This window comes from Neoarius graeffei, chromosome 9 (genome assembly GCF_027579695.1).
Source record: "Neoarius graeffei isolate fNeoGra1 chromosome 9, fNeoGra1.pri, whole genome shotgun sequence".
Classification (NCBI taxonomy): domain Eukaryota; kingdom Metazoa; phylum Chordata; class Actinopteri; order Siluriformes; family Ariidae; genus Neoarius; species Neoarius graeffei.
Genome location: NC_083577.1, coordinates 85,920,410 through 85,941,706, shown reverse-complemented (window position 1 = coordinate 85,941,706; position 21,297 = coordinate 85,920,410). Strand labels below are relative to the sequence as shown.

The 21,297-nt window shown below is 38.8% G+C and overlaps 1 protein-coding gene and 1 long non-coding RNA gene across 5 annotated transcripts in view; one reads left to right on the top strand and one right to left on the bottom strand.

Annotated features, from left to right (window-relative positions):
* Positions 1 to 2,565: 2,565 nt before the first annotated feature.
* On the top strand, positions 2,566 to 16,805 carry LOC132892062 (uncharacterized). 2 transcript variants are annotated; one of them, XR_009655395.1, is made up of 4 exons: positions 2,566 to 2,810; positions 11,522 to 12,680; positions 16,129 to 16,208; positions 16,353 to 16,805. It is a non-coding gene; the product is annotated as an uncharacterized LOC132892062 (long non-coding RNA). The 2 variants fall into 2 exon arrangements; XR_009655394.1 differs by lacking the exon at positions 16,129 to 16,208.
* The window catches only part of LOC132892061 (cell surface glycoprotein CD200 receptor 1-A-like), a 190,114-nt gene continuing 178,655 nt past the window's right edge, over positions 9,839 to 21,297 (bottom strand). For 2 of the 3 annotated variants that reach the window (XM_060930423.1, XM_060930425.1), the window contains 4 exons: positions 20,107 to 20,382; positions 15,482 to 15,590; positions 11,987 to 12,050; positions 9,839 to 11,830 (listed from right to left, as the gene is read on the bottom strand). In XM_060930423.1, coding sequence (XP_060786406.1) covers positions 11,738 to 11,830; positions 11,987 to 12,050; positions 15,482 to 15,590; positions 20,107 to 20,382 — 542 coding nt within the window. In that variant the 3' untranslated portion in view covers positions 9,839 to 11,737. The remainder of the gene's footprint in view (positions 11,831 to 11,986; positions 12,051 to 15,481; positions 15,591 to 20,106; positions 20,383 to 21,297) is intronic. The other variant, XM_060930424.1, reaches the window with a different exon arrangement.

The following is a 21,297-nucleotide window of genomic DNA, read 5'->3' as shown; positions in this document are numbered from 1 at the left end:
ATTAGGGCCTGAAAAACAGCTGGTGCGTTGGTGAGTCCGAAGGGCATCACCTGGTATTCGTAGTGCCCAGACGGGGTGTTAAAGGCAGTCTTCCACTCGTCTCCCTGTCGGATACGGATGAGGTGGTATGCATTCCGTAGGTCCAACTTGGTGAAGACGGTGGCGCCTTGGAGCAGGTCGAAAGCTGTGGACATCAGCGGAAGGGGATATCGGTTGCGCACAGTGATCTTATTCAGGCCCCTGTAATCAATACATGGTCGGAGCCCCCCATCCTTCTTGCCGACAAAGAAGAAGCCGGCTCCAGCAGGTGAAGTGGAGGGTCGAATAAACCCAGAGACCAGGGCATCTTTGAGGTATTCCTCCATGGCCTTGTGTTCTGGCTGAGAGAGTGAAAACAGTCTGCCACGAGGAGGGGTAGTCCCAGGGAGCAAGTCGATGGCACAGTCGTAGGCCCGGTGCGGAGGAAGAACGGCGGCCCTGCTCTTGCTGAATACCTCCTTGAGATCCCAGTACTCTGTGGGAACTTGAGATAACTCGGTGAGATCAGGGGGCTCGGCAGGAGACACAGGAGAGCTAGAGAGCAGACAAGAGGCATGGCATGCAGGGCCCCATTCCACAACCTGGCTTGTTACCCAGTCTATGCGAGGGTTGTGGCGAGTAAGCCAAGGAAGGCCTAGAATAACTGGGAACTCAGGTGAAGGAATCAGGTGCAGGGATATTTCTTCCTTGTGACCTTGAGACTGGAGGAAGACTGGAGAAGTAACTTGGGTGACTCTTCCATCACCTAACGCTTGGCCATCGAGGGCAGACACAGACAGAGGGACTTCAAGAGGTGCAGTAGGTATATTGATGCTTTGGGCGAAGTGAATATCCATAAAGTTCCCAGCCGCCCCTGAGTCTATCAAAGCTTGACAAGAGTGGACAGACTCACCCCAGGAGATGGAGACCGGGATGTAGATTCCTTGGCCAGGGAGTCCGGGAGAGAGGGTAGGCCCCGTCACAACCCTCCCTCGGCTGGACGGGGCGGTCCTTTTCCCAAGAGTTCGGGACATGATGCTCGGAAGTGACCAGGCTTGCCACAGTAGATGCAGCACTTGTCCCTCCTTCTGCGCTCCCTCTCAGATGCGGAGAGGCGAGTACGACCCACTTGCATGGGTTCTGGACAGTCACTGAAGGAGGTAGACGGTCTCCAGGTAGAGGTAGGGAGGCTGGGGGGGCTCAAGGCTTGGTGGCGTTCTCTCATCCTGTTGTCCAGACGAATAGCATGTGAGATGAGGGTTTCGAGGTCACTTGGGCATCCAATAGAGGCCAGACCGTCCTTGATGGGGTCAGACAGACCATGGTGGAAGGCTGACACCAGGGCAGTCTCGTTCCATCCACTTACTGCTGCGAGTGTTCGGAACGAGATGGCGTAATCTGCGACGCTTCCTCCTTGCCGGATGGACATGAGCTTTCGGGCTGCGTCGGTACTGATGTCTGCCTGATCGAAGACCCGAAGCATCTCTTCAGAAAACAGCTGGAAATCAAAGCACTCAGGTCCCTGTCTTTGCCAGATAGCAGTAGCCCAGGCTCGCGCCTTACCAGCTAATAAGGTGATCACAAAGGCAATCTTGCGGCGATCCGTAGTGTAGGTGGTAGGCTGAAGCTCAAAGGTGAGTTGACACTGGGTAAGGAACTCTCGGCACTCACTGTGCTTGCCGTCATACCTCTGTGGTGCAGGAAGGCTGGGTTCGCGAGGTGAAGAAGGCAGCATTGCAGGAGGCACTGGAGCAGGAGTGGGAGCTGGATCAGGAGCAGGAGATGCAGGCAGAGATGTCAGCTGTGCCAGGGTTTTCCCAATTTGCTGAAGCAGTTCCTCGTGGCGAGCGAGGGCCTCACGTTGGCTGGTGAGCGTACGTCCATGAGCGTCCATGGTCGCTCCGAAGCGTGTCAAAGCTGCCATAATTCCCTGAAGGTTGGCCGGGTAGACAGTTGAAGCAGCCTCTGCTGAGTCGGTCATGACGGAGTCTTTCTGTTAGGGTTTTGCTGGGATTCGAACCTGGTTCGTTGGTGTGATAATCCAGCAAACCCCCACTAGGCCACCAGGGGGATGACTCAAATGCAGAGGCGTGAGGCGGAAGTAGAAAAAGAATCAAATGGTTTATTTAAACTATATACACTATATACAGGGCAAAACAAAAGACAAAAAAAACCAAAGAGTATAATCCAAAAGAAAAGCAAAGTGCAAAAATTCAAAAGCTAAGAAGATCAAAAAAACACAGTACAAAGGAAACTGGAGATAAACATAACAGCACAAAGACTCCGTGACAAGAGGACTGAACTCAGGGGTATAAATAGACAAACTAATTAAGGACACAGGTGAAGATAATTAGGCAATTAACACAAACACAAAACACAGGAACAGTGGCGGCCTCTAGAGGCCAAAATAAACACGACATGAAAAGGAAATAACAGCGGCCTCTAGAGGCCAAAACAGTCCTAGTCCTAACAGCTAGCTGTAGCTGTAACATTACCCGTCAGTACCTGATACACTCATGAATGCACACTTCTTTATTTGTCTTGTTCACAGACGTCACGTAAGGAGGACCTTCTCTATGCCACCATTGAGCATAGGAGCGAACAGACAGCAGGGCATGGCACAAACCCTGGCAGAAGAGACTCCGCTGAAAATGATTGTGATTATGCTGAAGTTAAACTTCCCTGTAAGACAGTGAAAAAATCAGAAAACAGCGAAGACTGTGCAGATGACTATGTCTTGATGAGCTGAGGCTTATCTTTTCCAACAATAATGTTAGCTATATTTATGAAAGGTACAATATGCAAAATACAAGCACAAAATGTATATTTTGGATTTCATTTGCATCTCTAGTTAGCCATGTGTACCACATCTTATCAGCAGCATTTATAGCTGTCTATTCAGTATTCTTTATCAGTAATACACATTCATGGATACCTGAACGTTTTAGCACTTGGGTGAACATTGGCTTGCTTGTAGTTTATTGTATAACTTTAATTGTCGGATGTGTTCTAATTTTGTGTTCATAATTATGAGGAAATTGCTTTTGTATCTATGGGACATATTGAATCGACATCTCTACAACTTATGAAATACAAATAATGTAATTATGTAAATACTATTAACCTGATTTTAAACAGACAAACCTTATTAAAGATTTCCTACCTATTACTAAATGCAACATTTCAGTGTGATTAAGTGCTTTATAAAGAATTAAGAACTAACAGAATACTGCCTCTAGATGACGCTATATACTTGTTACAGTAATGAGACAAAGTCGACTGACATGGCTGAGCATAACAGCTCGATGTACCGTATTTCACTTAGACTCATGGGGAATCCCAAATTCAGACTAATTTTAAAAAAGTATACTGTGGTTTCAAGCCCTGAGGTGGGGCTGAGAAAGAGTAATTTCTCACAGATTCTATCAGCTTTTTTTTTCCTATGACAGTGAGTGAAAAATGTACATTTCACCATCAGTTTCCACTCAGTCACTGTTCCAGCCTGATTCATTTAAAACCAAGGGGAAGATCTGTAGCTCTGAGACACTCACCTATGACCGCAAACAGTCCCAATACACGCTTCATGAATTATGACAGGGCTATGAAATAAATATGCAGCTAATTTAACTATTTTCTTATAGCCGCTAAAGCAACTCTAATACTGTGTCACACAGTATTAGAGTTGCTTTAGCGGATATAAGAAAATAGTTAAATTAGCTGCATATTTATTACATAACACTTGTATCCATATAATATAAAGTATAAACTTCTGGTTCATGATTGCAGTTTGACAGTTAGAGCAGCTTTTATGTACCACACAGTCTGTGTGGTACATAAAAGCTGCTCTAACTGTCAAACTGCAATCATGAACCAGAAGTTTATACTTTTATATTATATGGACACAAGTGTTTTACTGGGAAATTCACCACTCATATTTTTCATCCGAGCTCCATCCAGGACATGGAGAACCAAAACCGTGACATAAATCTCTATATGTCACTCATGAGGAAATTGATGAGTGAGTTGTTTTGAAACATTTGGCAACTTTTTGTTTGTGAATGTGTCGATATAATAAAAAGAAAATCATGTTGGCTTGAAGATATGAAGTTTATTTTCTTGTGTTGAAAAAACTCGCATTTTTCATATGAAATACATCACGGATCTGAGTGACATATTTAAATAATATTGGCTGGTGTTGAGTGGGCTATCAGATATATTCCATTCAGCAAGCATGATACTGAATGAGTCAAAGACGAGTAGCTGAATGGAATATATCTGATAGACCACTCTCTCTTCATATCAGCATTCTTGAAGGCCAACGCTAGCTTACCCATGACTGGGTGCTGTTAGCGTGGCAGTCTAGTTACCTTCTAGCCGGTGTAGTGTTAGCGCAGGCCAATGCTAGCGCAGGCCAATGCTAGTGCAGTCAAGCTGAAAATTATTATTATTATCTCATCTCATCTCATTATCTCTAGCCGCTTTATCCTGTTCTACAGGGTCGCAGGCGAGCTGGAGCCTATCCCAGCTGACTACGGGCAAAAGGTGGGGTACACCCTGGACAAGTTGCCAGGTCATCACAGGGCTGACACATAGACACAGACAACCATTCACACTCACATTCACACCTACGCTCAATTTAGAGCCACCAGTTAACCTAACCTGCATGTCTTTGGACTGTGGGGGAAACCGGAGCACCCGGAGGAAACCCACGCGGACACGGGGACAACATGCAAACTCCGCACAGAAAGGCCCTCGCCGGCCATGAAGCTCGAACCCGGACCTTCTTGCTGTGAGGCGATGGCGCTAACCACTACACCACCGTGTCGCCCCATTATTATTATTATTATTATTATTATTATTATTATTATCACCTTCCCTGTGTAATTTACTTAGTTACTTTTAAAATCAATATTAACAGCTACACACAATGGAGCGACCTGGCAGCCAAAATTCTCTCAAAATCTTCTGCTTTTAACAAAGCAAACCTGGTGGCCATGTTTGTTTACAAAGTGTCACAGTCACTTGCTAGCACAGAAGTTTTACATCTCTGACGTGTCTCTTTTCCAGTTTTTCGATGTCTATTGGTATGTTTTTCTCTTGTAAATATGTGTGAAGAATATCTAATGAAGTTTTGGTAGCCTTTCAGGTGTTCAGCATGTTTTCAGTTTCAGTTTTCAGTTTATTTATTTAGTGCTTAAACCTAGCACTGGATTAGCCTCATCTTCTCTCTTTCCCAGCGGACAAAAAAATGATTCTGCGCAGAAACATTTTGTCATTGGCTCTTCACATGAGCTCTGACGTGTGACGTCATGTCTTGACAACCATATCGTAAACCATATTCAACGCTCATTCTCCATTGGGTAGAGTGATGTAATACATGTAGGATAAGCGATATGCTAACAACATTGCATATCAAACCAAATGAATGAATCCTGCTAGAAGGGAATAGAACATGTTTTTATTCCATGGAAAAAGTGTCCTGTATGTATAATAATTCCCGATATTTCACTCTGATGATGTCACTGCCAGTGTTTTCCTGCTGACTAGACACTCGTTGCCAAAATGGCGAACTGGTTCAAAATTAAAATTATTTTGATTAACTTGCATTTTTTTTTGCGAATGTGTCCAAATAATATAAAGAACATTACACAGTATACTCAGAAAAATAAAACATTGGATTTACTTAACCGAGTTATGGCAACTGGTCCCACGAAACTGTGTTAATTTAGATGTATTGAATACAGTTATGTTTTGAATAACTCAACATAACTGTATTCAATACATCTAAATTAACACAGTTTCGTGGGACTGGTTCCCATAACTCGGTTAAGTAAATCCAATGTTGTTGTTTTTTTTGAGTGTAGTGCAAAGATATGAAGTGTATCTTCTTGTGTTAAAAATATTTTCACTCGTTCACTTCAGTCATTTGTGAATATATTCACCACTCGAAGATAAATTTCATATCTTCCCACAATCGTGTAATATCCTCTATGTACTTGATACCACAGCACTGTTGAATTCTTGATTCTGATTGGTCAGAAGGTGATGATTAATTCTCAGTAGTAGTTCCTCGTGTAATCTAAATCACAAGTTTTTATTAATGCACTCATCATTCTGTTAAAGTCAGAGTCCCTCCTGCACCAGGACCTGGTCTTCCCAGGCAGTCTCCTGTCCTAGTACTAACCAGGTCCTTAAGGCGCACTGGACGTTGCCGATCTCCGTTTCTCTCATTCTCGATCTCTCGCCTATTACAGAGCTAGGGTTACATTGGGGGTGTCCTCTGGTAACCATGAGAGTTTGACTCCGTACTCACATCTGCATTGCAGTGTGTCTCGCCAAATGATTGTGCCATTTTTATGATCCAACCGTGAGTTGAACTCGCTATCGAGAGGTGGACATGCTAACCACTAGGCCAACTCACAGTCATCATTAGGTTAATATGGGACGGCTTCAATGCACCCCTCCCCTCCCTGCAAGACATATACACCACCCGCCTCACCCGTAAAGCTCTCACAATCGTGAGAGATGAGACTCACCCAGCACACAACCTGTTTAGCCTCCTGCCCTCTGGAAAGAGGTACAGGAGCCTACGGTCCAGAACCACCAGACTCACCAACAGCTTCATCCACCAGGCCGTCAGGATGTTGAACTCCCTCCCCTCTCTCCCATCACTGGCAGCTCCACCCACCAGACAGCCAAGAAGTTAGGATCTTGCCCCCCTGCATGGGAAAGACTCTGACTCAGGAACCCCCCATACACACATACACAACACACACACACACACACGGAAAGACTCTGACTCAGGAAGCCCCCCCCCCCCCCCCCCCCCCCCACACACACACACACACACACACATGGAAAGACTCGAACTCAGGAAAGACTCTGACTATGGAACTGCACTATGTGACTTTTGCACCTTTACCTGCACTACCTCACTTTTTTTTTTTTTTACACACCATACACTGTTTCTTGTTGCTGCTGCCCTCCACGGAAAAGACTTCTCTATGGAACTACATGTGACTTTGCACCTTACCTGAACTATCTCATAAGAACTGCCTTGGGCCCTGCAATATAACAACTTACCATATGCTGCTTCTGAATGCTGCTACACATTATTATTAACGCATTATTATTTATTTAACACAAATGCTGCTACTGTGATAACCTCAACTGGACTGCCCTGGACTGTGCTGTACTGCACTGTGTGTCTTGTATACTAGTCTTGTTCTTATCTTCCTGTCTTTAGCCTAGATTATTTTTTCTAAATGTTAAATGTTTCAGTTCCCCCCCCTTTTTTTTTTTTAAATCATTACTTTATTATTACTTATTGCTTGTTACACTATTATTGGTCCTGTCTTGCGCTTTAATGTTTGTCTTGTTAATGTCAGTCCTATGTTTGTCTTTACATGGGATAGAGAGAAACGTAATTTCAATTTCCTTGTATGACCTGTGCATATGAAAAAACTGACAATAAAGCTGACTTGAACTTTGGGCTGAGGTGCCCTTGAACAAGGCACCTAACCCCCCCAACTGCTCCCCGGGCGCTGTTAGCATGGCTGCCCACTGCTCTGGGTATGTGTGTGTGCTCATTGCTCACGTGTGTGTTCACTGCTTCAGATGGGTTAAATGCAGAGAGGAATTTCACAAGTGTGTGATGAATAAAGTTGTGCTTTCTTTCTTTCTTTCTTTCTTTCTTTCTTTCTTTCTTTAGTAACAACTAATTCACAAGAACTCGTATAGAGGACTCTAGTCATCATCTACACCTAATAATATACATTAAAAATGTGTTGCTGTTTAACAAAGTAAAATGTATAATTGGTGATGTGGTAAAGTTTTCTTTAAGGAGACATTTATTTAACAAATATTGAAGGAGTCTCCAATATCAAGACTTTTTTTTTTTTTTACAGTCAGTTACATTTTATTTCCAGAGGATTTTATATTTTCCAGTTTCTCTGTAACACACCAAGCTGTGTTTTGTTTTTATTTTTTGTTTATTTGTTTGTTTGTCTTGTGTTCATTATAAGAAAATGAACAAATAGTTCTTGGTGGAAATAACTTGTTTTGTGGACATTCCATCGCATTAACTGTAACTATAAATGGATAAAAATTACAATGTTTCATTATTATTATTATTATTATTATTATGGGGGCGGCACGGTGGTGTAGTGGTTAGCGCTGTCGCCTCACAGCAAGAAGGTCCGGGTTCGAGCCCCGTGGCCGGCGAGGGCCTTTCTGTGTGGAGTTTGCATGTTCTCCCCGTGTCCGCGTGGGTTTCCTCCGGGTGCTCCGGTTTCCCCCACAGTCCAAAGACATGCAGGTTAGGTTAACTGGTGACTCTAAATTGAGCGTAGGTGTGAATGTGAGTGTGAATGGTTGTCTGTGTCTATGTGTCAGCCCTGTGATGACCTGGCGACTTGTCCAGGGTGTACCCCGCCTTTCGCCCATAGTCAGCTGGGATAGGCTCCAGCTTGCCTGCGACCCTGTAGAAGGATAAAGCGGCTAGAGAGAATTAGATTATTATTATTATTATTGGAAAATTGCTGTGATACAAGAAAATTAAAACACTTCAGAACAAGCTGTTATTGGAAAATAATCCACGTCAGGGTGGTCCCAGCCCCGGTGTGATTTATTCCTTACTTGTTTATGAACAGTGAAACTTTATGACAGCTTTAATAATGAAATTAGAAGAAGTTCAAGTTAAAAATATGAACAAAAAACTAGCAATTAGTCCAATGAATGTCCTACACAAATCAATTCTTTCTTTCTTTCTTTCTTTCTTTCTTTCTTTCTTTTCAATTAAAATATAAATCTCACTCCCCCATTATAAGTTGTACTGCATGTAAATGTAGGCATAAGACCTGTCAATGTATTATCAAGGTCCCCCCCCCCCCAGCATTTGTTAATAGAATGATTGCTTTAATATAAAATAGCTTTAATGTACAGCAGTGATGAGAAGGAAAAAAGTTGTAGGATGTCATACAGAGTTCAAAATAACTTGACAATAATTATCAGAATGACTCATTTATCCAAGCGGTAAAGTGGTAAATTATAGATTTTTAGAAATGATAAACTAAAGAAACATTTGACATTAACCTCACTGGAAATTTCAACTGTGTACAGGACATGTCCGATGAGTAACGGGCTAGAGATCAATAATAATTACACAGCATCAGTATTGCATAGTGGAGTATATTAACTGCACTTAGTATGGCATGTGCAACAAATAAATGTAAAGCAAGGAAAAAAAATGCAATGTCTATAACCTGTCTAGCAAGAAAATCCTGCAGTGCAAAAAAAAGACATCATAACAAATGAAAATATCTTGAATATGGTCAAATGTATTTAATATTCCCTGTAATAAAATTAAAATAAATCAAATATACTATAAGTTAAATAAATCTATTTCTAGAAAATTTTATGACATTTAAGTTTGGAGTAGTTTCTGTTCAGATCATTATTCTTGTTTTAAGCACTAATTTTCAAAAAGAAGAACAATGATCTTACTTTAAAATGAAATGTGTAAAATAATCTGGAATCTATAATGTTATATGTGATGTATAATAAGTACAATTATTATTATTATTATTATTATTATTATTGGCGGCACGGTGGTGTAGTGGTTAGTTCTGTCACCTCACAGCAAGAAGGTCCGGGTTCAAGCCCCGTGGCCGGCGAGGGCCTTTCTGTGTGGAGTTTGCATGTTCTCCCCGTGTCCGCGTGGGTTTCCTCCGGGTGCTCCGGTTTCCCCCACAGTCCAAAGACATGCAGGTTAGGTTAACTGGTGACTCTAAATTGACCGTAGGTGTGAATGTGAGTGTGAATGGTTGTCTGTGTCTATGTGTCAGCCCTGTGATGACCTGGCGACTTGTCCAGGGTGTACCCCGCCTTTCGCCCGTAGTCAGCTGGGATAGGATCCAGATTGCCTGCGACCCTGTAGAACAGGATAAAGCGGCTAGAGATAATGAGATGAGATTATTATTATTATTATTATTATTATTATACACACAGGACACTTTTTCCATGTATTCTATTCGCTTCTAGTGGGTTTATTGATAGCATGCAGTATTGTTAGCATATCGCTTATCCTATGTGTATTATCCCATCTACCCAATGGAGAATGAGTGTGCGATATTGTTACAATATTGCACGTTGTCAAGACAACATAGCACCACACGTCGGAGACATAAAACCTCCGCGTTAGCGAGCGACTATGACAGTTTGTGAACAAACATGGCCGCCAGGTTTGCTTCATTAAAAGTGGATGATTTTGAGAGAATTTTGGCTGCCAGGTCGCTCCGTTGTATGTAGCTGTCAATGTAGATTTTAAAAGTAACTCAGCGAATCACACAGGGAAAATAATAATAATTCTTATAACAATATTCGGCTTGACTGTGCTAGTGTTGGCCTTTGCTACACTGGCTGGAAGGTAATTAGACCACCGCGCTAACAGCACCGAGTCACGGGTAAGCTAGTGTGTTGGCCTTTGAGAATGCTGATATGAAGAGAGTGTATAATAATAATAATAATAATAATAATAATAATGTTGGCTGGCTTTTTTCATGGTCTTTTAGATATATTCCATTCAGCTACTCATCTTCGACTCGTTCAATATCATGCTAGCTGAATGGAATATACCTGATAGACCACGAAAAAAAGCCAGCCGATATTATTTAATTAGCTACATTCTCCCAGATTCAAGATTTGTTCACTTTCTAAGATATCCTTCTGGAACAAAAAAAAGCTCAGAATTACACAAACTAGGGAAAAACCCCAACGTCATTGCACAAGATGGCAGGTTTGTTTTTTGTTTTTTTTGATGTTCACCAAACAATACTAAGAAAAAAAAAAAGTCCTTCAAATTTTCAACCAAAGAGCCCATAGTCCCGCCCACTTGTTTTCAATTGGGTCACAAGATTGAGCTCGTGAATTCACAAGTCAAAATCCATTTAGACAAAGTTATGAAGTGAAAGTAACAGCTAGAAAAGTAAACGAGCATCTTTCACTTCTTATGTCCTTTCAACTTTAGTGAATTTTGTGAGCTTTGCTGCCAAAATGTAACTTTTTTGCATGAAAAAGCACACGTTTCCTGTAACGCTGTCACAAGTGACCAGAAATCGTAGATGGTAAGGCAGATGGTAGTTCTGTGATAGATTTTTGGTGGAATTGTTTTCTGATAAGGAAACAGAAATGTGTGGTTTAAAAGATTCCTCGATTAAACCTACAGTCCTAATCAGGCCACTATTCTTCTGTATATTGCACCAGCTCAGGAGAAAGAACACAGCAAATTCCATATTTGCATGTCTCGCTTAGAGAAAATCTATTTAAAATGTCCGCTATTTCACTTCCAGTGTTTCAGTTGAGTTTTGATGATACAACTCTCAGTGTAGGCTCTTTATATTCTGAATTGAATTGAGAGTAGAAAATTTCCTAATCATGAGACAATCCTTTTGTTTCCACTCCTTCTTTCACTTTGACTCACTCTGGTTTATGTTTCTATCATCAGAGCCTGCACGTTGGAGGATGTTCTTTTGAAGGGGTTTCATCAGCCCTCATTAAGAGCAGTATTAGGACTCGTGTGTAATTTCATCCACAGAGTAAGAGTGCACTGATGAATCTGCATTTACCGACTGCAAACCTCGTGACAGTATGCATCGTAGGCACATCATTGATCTGCATTTATCAGAAATGTCTTTGTGCATTCAGGTAAGTCTGGAGTGAGTCACGCATTGAAGAGTTCAGCTGAAGAGTTGTAGATGGAGTTTACTCTCTGCACGTAACTGGCATAGGGTTGCAATTCATCAGGATCACAGGGCTGAAAATGGTCATGAGCAAGAAACTGTTAACCACATACATCAAAGCGTTTCATTATTATTATTATTATTATTATTATTATTATTGTTGTTGTTGTTGTTGTTCTTGTTAAATAGATGAAAAATAATCATGTAAAAGAGGAAGGAATATATTTTACCTGTTGAGGTTTTTCATCATTTGTCGCAGGGGTGTCAGGTTTGCAGCAAATCTTTCGAAAAACACTGCAATTCAATAAACAAGATAAATAATAAATGCCCCAGTTTGGATACCGAAATTCTGAGTGAATAAACACATCTGGATAAAAGGACTGTTTTTTATTTCTAACAAAAACACAAGCCAAAGCTAAAGTATCACTTAGATCACTCCTCTCTTGAAGATGTGGATTAAAGGTAGACTGCCTTTCAGATTTTTCAAGTGTAGGTCATAAAAATAATTTTCCCAACACCCAATTATTTTTGTTTAGTGGACTGAAAGCTACTGAATTTGAATCACAGACTTCCAATTTTATTAGTTTTTTTTTAATAGAACAATTAATTAATTAATTTAGGGCCACATGGCCCTAAATTCTCTGCTATTTTTTCCTGCTTGAAATAGGAGAGAAAAATGGAGGACGTGAGTGTGCAAATGAACCGTGAAAGACCGACTACAGTAACGGAAAGAAAGCGAGAAGAAAAGATGTTATGTTATATACGAAGGAAAGGAAATGCAGCGAGCACCTCGGTGTGATCAGCTGTTCGTTTAATGACAGAATGATGGAACTGTCAGTGCACGCTCGAAGGTAAACCTGTAGATGGCAGTAATGCAACACTGTGGATGCCAGCTGCTGTAAAACCCAAAAGAAGAAGAAGAAGGTAAACCTGTGCATGCGCACACGGACTTCCTCTGTCTGCTTGACTGTGCGAAGCGAGCGATTTCATGCACATTATTTGCTTTAATCCCCTCAAATTAAATAACTTCCCAGTCACAGAATGGCCTGATATTTTGTGAGATATTACAGAAATAAACAGATATCACAATCACCACATTTCAGACGGAACTAAATTTCACCGATTTTATAAAATTGAAAAGCCGTCTTAATTTTTATGCTTATATTCAATACATCAATAGTGTCCATAGTGTTTGCCTCATTCAAATATCAAGTTAAAATTGAATTTAGCAAACAGAATTGCATGGTATCAGAACAAAAACTGAAACTTTATCCATTACTATACTTGTATGGTATACTAACTTTATCCATTAGTATACAGTATTCTCAGCCAGAGGTGAAGCAGACTGATGGTTTATGAAGAATGAAGGCCATTTATTTGCTTCCTGCTCCAGCTAGGCACTTATTTTAACAATACCGCTTTAATTTTTGTCTATCTAGTTATTTCTTATACTCATACCAATTAAAATATTTCCTCTGAGCTTGTGAGGTGACATGGAGGTTATAATTTAATACAGTGTGGACACAAATGAATATATTCAATCAGATTTAATATTTCAAAGCCACAAACTCAATATCTCATGGTTACATATTGTGGCCACAAGAATCCAAAGTCATAACCATGAAATGGTGTAACTTGAGTTCATGCTTTAAGATGTTGTCAAATAAAATCCTTAACACACAGCCTCCATTTAATTATTTCATGAGAACTTTGTAAAGCTAGGTTATTTCCATTTCACAATGCCAGTGACTCTAAGCTTAAAGTGTAATATTATCAATTATCTCCAGTGGTTTCTGTCACCACAGTAGTTTACTTCAATTAATTACTCTGTGTGTCACCCATAAAGTACAATAAAAATACAACAGCTAAGTGGCCACAAAATAGTTCTTGAGAATAGATAGAGTGCATATCTCCACCAAGCCACAACTTATCAACTTCAAATTCAAATAACTTGAACCTAGGATCATGCTAAAGCTGGACACCAAGTTTGATCAAAATCCATTTGCTACTTTTTGAATTACACTGGGAACAGATTTTAAAAAAAAAATCCTGGATCTGAAAACATATCTGGATCCTGGATCTGCATACATATCCAGATTTGTATCAAAATCTAATCACTTGTTCCTTGGCCCATGGCTCACCTTTCCACCAAATCTCATCCAAATCCATTAACTACTTTTTGAGTTATGTTGGGAACAGACAAACAAACGGAGGCAAAAAGATAACCTCCTCCAACAAAGTTGGAGCAGATAAATATAAATATGAATATAAAACATGTTAAATGGTAAAGACTTTGGAAGCACAGGTATGGTGTCCTTCACCACATCCTGACCTATGTGTACATCTCAGACCAATTTAAAACTTAAAGCACTAATAAAACCTCAACAAAATTTAGAAAACAGCATTTTTGCTTGTTCCATTGTTGCACTTGTTCCACTATAATGACATTTTACCTTGAAATACAATCATTAAATAAAATACTTCAAATTTCATATTTCATCATTAATTTTTGTCTCCATTTAACATCTCATGCTCATCAAACAACGCAGCAAAATGACAGCAAGGGAAAATATTTAGAATATATTCAATACAATAAAGCAAATTTAATAAACCTATTTCTAGATATCTGATCAAATTTTCAGCTTTAAATATTCTGATAGTTCTATTGGCAGATTTTTTTCTAATTTTACAAATTTATTTCTAGAAAGAAGCAAAATTATCTGTTAAGACAGCATGGAAATTTAAAGCTTGAAATGGGTAAAAGCATCTAAAACAGGCTAAATAATATTATTTATTATTTATCATAATCTAATAATAAGTGATATTAGATACATTTGCCCATATTCAAGACTATTGCTATGACCTGAAAACATTCACTCTTTTAACATATTCGACAAGTCACAAATTCAACAGGAAGTTCTGAATCATTTGAATTTCCGAAAGATCATAGGAAAAAAAAAGTGCATTCTCTCATTCTTTTTCTTTATTTTCACTTTTGCATGATGAGGTGACTTTAAAAAAAACAAACCTGTAAAACCCTGTCACCCAATTTATAATTTAAAAGTAAACTATCAGTTTACAATGTAAACTACATATTGTAAGTACATTATTAGAATGCTCTTAAGATAAGATAAAATAAAACTTTATTAATCCCGAGGGAAATTCTTGTGCCAGAAATCGCTCTATAACAGAACAGTATATGTTAAAATACAACAGTACAAGCTGCAGCGGGGGGAAATAAATAAATAAATAAGAACTGTGCAAGGAATAAATGCCAAAAAACAACAGTGTCTAATAGAACAATAGAAATACTGTAAGTTAAATAAGGGGAATAGAACATGAAAATACAAGTGACTCGATGGTTAGCATTCTAATAGTAGAAATAAGGTAAGTTATGTAATGGAATGTTATTATTCCATTTGCTTGGATGCAAGTTAACAACATTTTGTACCTTTGCTAATTCTATGCAATCAATCAATCAATCAATCAATCAATCAATCAATCAATCAATAGCCCTTGTTACTTTCAACCATGTTACCTGTTTAAAAAAATAAAATACATCTTGTCAAGTAAAGAAACCTTGTAAACATTAGATTATAGCCTGAGATTGGTTAAATGCATGTTTTCTTAGATAAGTTCATTTTTATAATTTACAAGCAGCCATATGAAGAATTGGGTTAACCCTGTGATTAGTGTAGAGAATGGATCTATCAAAACCATCTTACCTTAATAGTATGAGATTTCTGCGCATGATGTAGAGTCCAGTTAAAAGAGCCACAGTGGAGCAGATGGCAAAAACCACAGCAAAAATAATGAGCCATTCAACATGTACGTCTGAAAAGATGCAGATTTAACATAGCAGAGTATTATTTATCCATTCGTGTTTGATGCAACCAAAGCTAAGTTAATCAAAAAAGTGCAATGTTAGAAATTAAACGCCATCAGTATTCACTGGTCTATAGAACAGCTAATCAAATGTTTGACCATGTCACTGCATGCTACACTGTACTGTACAATCCACATATCGGAAAGAAATCATGGATATTTTAATGACTGACAGCTGTTTTACAGGATTATAGACAAATTAATATTATTGTATGAATTGACACCAGCAGCACTGGTACTAAAGGGATTCAAAAGAGGATAAGTGGGAAGGAACACAATGCAATTACTTTGCTATTGTACTTATGTCTGGTCAAATACCTGTACTTTACTGAAGTGCTTTAGTTATAATGCTGTAATAGTCAGAGGTGAAGCTGGATATTAAAGCCTTCTAATATTTTCTGATATTTTTATGTCAGGGCTTTGCAGATTTTTGGTCATATGACAACCTGCGTGGTTTTTTTTGTGTTTTTTTTTAATTGCTATACAGTACAACAAAACAAAGACGATAAAGACAGCAGTGCACAAACTAACAATGAACACAAGATGTGTAATGAACCAAGAGAAGAGGTAGATTTTCAAAAGTGCAAATTAAATCCTTAAGGGATTTATACAGTATCAGTGATTTGTACCAGGTTTTTATTTATTTATTTATTTATTTATTTTGTGTGTGTGTGTGTGTGTGTGTGTGTGTGTGTATTTTCTACACTGCAGAACAATACTGAAGACACCAAAAAAAAAGGCTACAGGAATGATAGACCACATAAGAAACAACAGGATACAAAAATATTTGAACAACTGAGAACAACTTTTCTGCTTTTCACCTTTTTTGTCATTTTTATTTGGTTTTATTGTCTCTTTTTTTGACAACCTGCATTTTAAGTCTAATTAAGTTCAAAAGAGAGAGAAAAACTAAAGCTGGTGAAGGAATGACTGTTAATAGCTGCTACACTATACAGTACCAGTCAAAAGTTTGAACACACCTTCTAATTCAATGTTCATCTCATCTCATCTCATTATCTCTAGCCGCTTTATCCTTCTACAGGGTCGCAGGCAAGCTGGAGCCTATCCCGGCTGACTATGGGCGAAAGGCGGGGTACACCCTGGACAAGTCGCCAGGTCATCACAGGGCTGACACATAGACACAGACAACCATTCACACTCACATTCACACCTACGCTCAATTTAGAGTCACCAGTTAACCTAACCTGCATGTCTTTGGACTGTGGGGGAAACCGGAGCACCCGGAGGAAACCCACGCGGACACGGGGAGAACATGCAAACTCCGCACAGAAAGGCCCTCGCCGGCCCCGGGGCTCGAACCCAGGACCTTCTTGCTGTGAGGTGACAGCGCTAACCACTACACCACCGTGCCGCCCCCTAATTCAATGTTTTTTTTCTTTATTTTTATTGATTAAAAGTCACTTCACGTCTTAAAGTAATGATGGATGTCGTTTCTCTTTACTTAGTTGTTCGGTTCTTGACATAGTATGGATTACTACAGTACAGTTGTGGTGTTGTATAGGGCTATTTACTGTATTTTTATTATTTACTATTTAGTCTATTTTTAATTGTGTCCCTAACAGTAACTATAAAGAGTTCTTGATTAACTTGTGCGAATCAGAACAATTTCCTAATGTACCTCATGTTACAGCTAATGAAATTATTGTTATTATTAAATCATTAGCAGTTGGTAAGGCTCCTGGCCCTGACGGGCTCACTGCAGAGCATTTGAAGTATGCAGGTATCCAGTTACCAGTTGTACTGGCTCTATTGTTGTCATCAGTTTTTGTACATGGGTATCTTCCTGAAATGTTGATTCAGTCAGTTATAGTTCCAATTATAAAGAATAAAAATAAAAGGATCTCTGATAAAAAAAAAAAAAAATAACTACAGACCTATTGGTTTGTCTAATATTTGTACTAAAATAATTGAATCAGTAATAATGAAATGAACGGATACTTATTTAGTTGCAACAAATAATCAGTTCGGTTTTAAATCTAAACATGGAACAGAAATGTGTGTGTTTGTTCTCAAAGAACTCATCAGATACTATACTAATCATGGCTCTCTGATGTTTTGGATGCCTCTCGTGCATTTGATCGTTTGAACCACACCACTTTGTTATCTCAACTAAAGGTGATTGGTGTACCTATGTATATCATCAGGCTTATTGCTTATTGGTATTGTCATCAAATGTATCATATTAGATGGGGACAGGTTATCAGTGATGGTTTTTACACAAGTAATGGTGTAAGACAAGGCGGTGTTTTGTCCCCTCTTCTCTTTAATGTTTATATGAATGATCTAAGTAATGCCTTGAATAAGATTTCTGTTGGTTGTTGTTGTGCTGGTACCACAATCAACCATCTAATGTACGCTGATGATTTAGTTGTATTTGCACCCTCTGCCAAAGGTCTGCAGAGATTGATGAATGTTTGTACTGAATATGGTCAGCACCATGATGTGATATATAATTGTACCAAGTCTCAGCTGATGTTGTTTGATCAGAAACATCTTGAAGTCAAACCCAACATAACTTTAGCGAATTCAGTCCTAGATTATGTTAATCGATATACGGTAAATATCTTGGTCATATCATTGATAGTCATCTTAATGATGAAGAGGATATGAAAAGTAAACAGAGAGCTTTATACGGTCGAGGTAATTTACTTGCCAGAAATTTTTACTTTTGTTCAAATGCTGTTAAGGTCAAGTTATTCTCATCATTGTAACAACATTTACTTATGTACTCTATGGGTAAATTATCATGTTAATTACAGAAATATTGTATGTGTTGCTTTCAATAACGTCCTTAGGGGCCTACTGAATTATAACCGCAGAAGCAGTGCTAGTCAGATGTTTGTTAGTAATGGCATTAAGTCGTATCAGGAATTACTAAGAACTGTTATCTATAGTCTTAAAAAACGGCTTGAATACTCTGAGAACTTTTTTATTCATAGCATCATTCATTCTGATATTTGTCGCGAGTCAAAGTTAGTCACAAAATGGAAAAACCTGTTGTATGCTGGTTATCATATGTCTTAACTATTCTGCTGTGATTTTTATACTGTTTTTTTTTATTTATTACAGATGCTAGTCAATGGCCTATCATGGTGCAATTCATGTGTTCTGTTTTTATTTCTATTTTACAGATTTTATATATTTTTATGCAATTTTATACATTTTATAATATTATGGACTGTACATTGTTTGCATGTCTGAGATAAATAAATAAACTATAAACTAAACTTACTGTTTCATCTCAAACACATGAAGAAGGTAAGAAACTCATCCACTAATTACCTTTTGACAAGGCACAGCTGTTAATTGAAAAGCATTCCAGGTGACTCCCTCATGAAGCTGGTTAAGATAATGACAATAGTGTACAAAGCATCATCAAGGGAAACTCTGGATACTTTGAAGAATCTTTTTTTTAACCCTTTTTTTGTTTACCACATAATTCTATATATGTTCCAGATGTTATTTCATAATTTTGATGTCTTCAGTACTGTTCTACAATGTAGAAAATACAAAATACAGAAAAACCTATGAATGAGTAGAGTAGAGGTGTACAAACTTTTAACTGGTCCTGTAGATAATAACAAAAACTTAGATGCTGCACAATTTTAAATGTAACTATAAATGGACAAAAAGTACGACATGACAATCTTTAATTAATAAATTGTATTGACTGGCAAATTGCTGTGGTATGACTCCAAACATCACATCACCAGGGTGCATCACACCAAACCGTCGTTGATTGATAATTTCATGCCCCCAGGTGTTTTCTTCCTTAAAAACTTGATGTTTGCCTACATTCCTAATTCTCAAATTAGGTTTGTGTGATTTTTCACACAGGCATCTTTCATATTTATAACACTTTCTAATACTCTTTGCTGTTTTTTTTTAATAGATTGTGCACTTGAATTTAAGTAAGAAATTATAAGTAGGTTTTTTTTTAGTCATAGTAATTTAAAAGGAATTTGTGCTATACTCATCATAATTGTGGTTTTAAATCAACCTGTATGTAGACCATGTATATTATGTTGCACTATATTTTACCCCACTGCGAGTTGGCCTAGTGGTTAGCGTGTCTGCCTGTCGATCAGAAGATCGTGAGTTCTACTTGTGGTTGGGTCATACCAAAGACCATCATAAAAATGGTACCTACTGCTGTCTGGCAAGGCACACTGCAATACAGATGTGAGTAGGGCATCAAACCCTTGTGGTTACCAGAGGACCCACCCCCCACTGTAACCCTAGCTGTACAGGCGAGAGGCCGAGGGCTACAGAGATTGGTGCCACCCAATGTGCCTTAAAGGCCTGGTTAATAGTGGGACTTACTGTAGACTGCCTGGGAAGACCAGGGCATGGCGCGGGAAGGACTTTACATATTTTACCCCACTGTATCAGTTTATTTAATTTGGATAACAGTCATGTCGATTGTCGAATGTGAATAGCTTACCTCTAAACGTGAAGTTGCTAAATTGAGTCTTGGAGTGCTTGAAGTCATTGGCAGTGGCCACACAAGTGAGGTTTCTATGAGAAGCATGTTGAGGAAGGTGTAAGCGGCTAATCACTGTGGAAAGCTGCCCTGGAGTCTCAGATACTTGTGTGATGGTAGCGGACGAGTTCCACGGTGTTTCCCAATGGATAGAGGCTTGTTGTTTACTTGTAGCTTCACACACAGCGACAGTGTGTCCGTGCTCATATTCCAGCCAGCCAGATACATTTGGACGGGCTAGAAGAGACATTTTAATAAGTTTGAACAATGTGTGTATCATCTCACTTAATCCTATGATAATGAATTTATCTTTACATATCAAGCTTAGTGAGCCTATGGTCAGTTATGCTCTCTTAAACTCCCAGAGAGTTGTAGTATCATTATAACTCAAATTCTCACAGTGATATGCATTCTGAAAACAATTTTATTGGAGACATTCTTTGAATAAATCTGACAGGAAATTTCTGCACCCATAGTGTCAGATGACATTGATACTACCTACACAACTGACCATTATTATTTGAATGCACAGACTAACAAACAGCATTGGAGCAGATAGACATCTTGCACTTTAATGGAGGTTAGATCTTTAGACTGACCCTATGCTCACATGCTCCAGCGACAAAGTGACAAGTAGCTGTTTATTTTATATGTATATGTGACATTAATTAAAGTAGAGTTAGCTTGTTTTTGCTAATTTGTTCTTTACACATCCATAAGTGACAGCCATCTTGGCTGCTTCATGCTGAAAATGGACAAACTACAATTGAACTGAGTAACTTGTTGCTCAGTGTAAATGAAGGGTAAAAAGTGTAAGATGCCGTCCCACAAGGTTCTAGTTTAGGCTCAATATCATTCTCTATTTATATCCAATAGCACAATCAGTGAATCATCAATCATAGCTTAATTCATCTTCGATATGTACAATGAGTCAAAGACTTGTAACAAATACATTTGAACTAATAAAAGATCTATTTTTTTAATTATTAAACTACTATAAAAGGTGAATAGCTCAGCTAGAAAGTCTAGAAATGTAGTGTCCTAGTATGCATCAGGAGTGTTCTACTGCTGGATGGGAATTTTTAAATCCAGACCTAAAAAATACTTACCCCTCAAAAAAAAAAAATCCTACCTATATTGCCAGTCATTGGA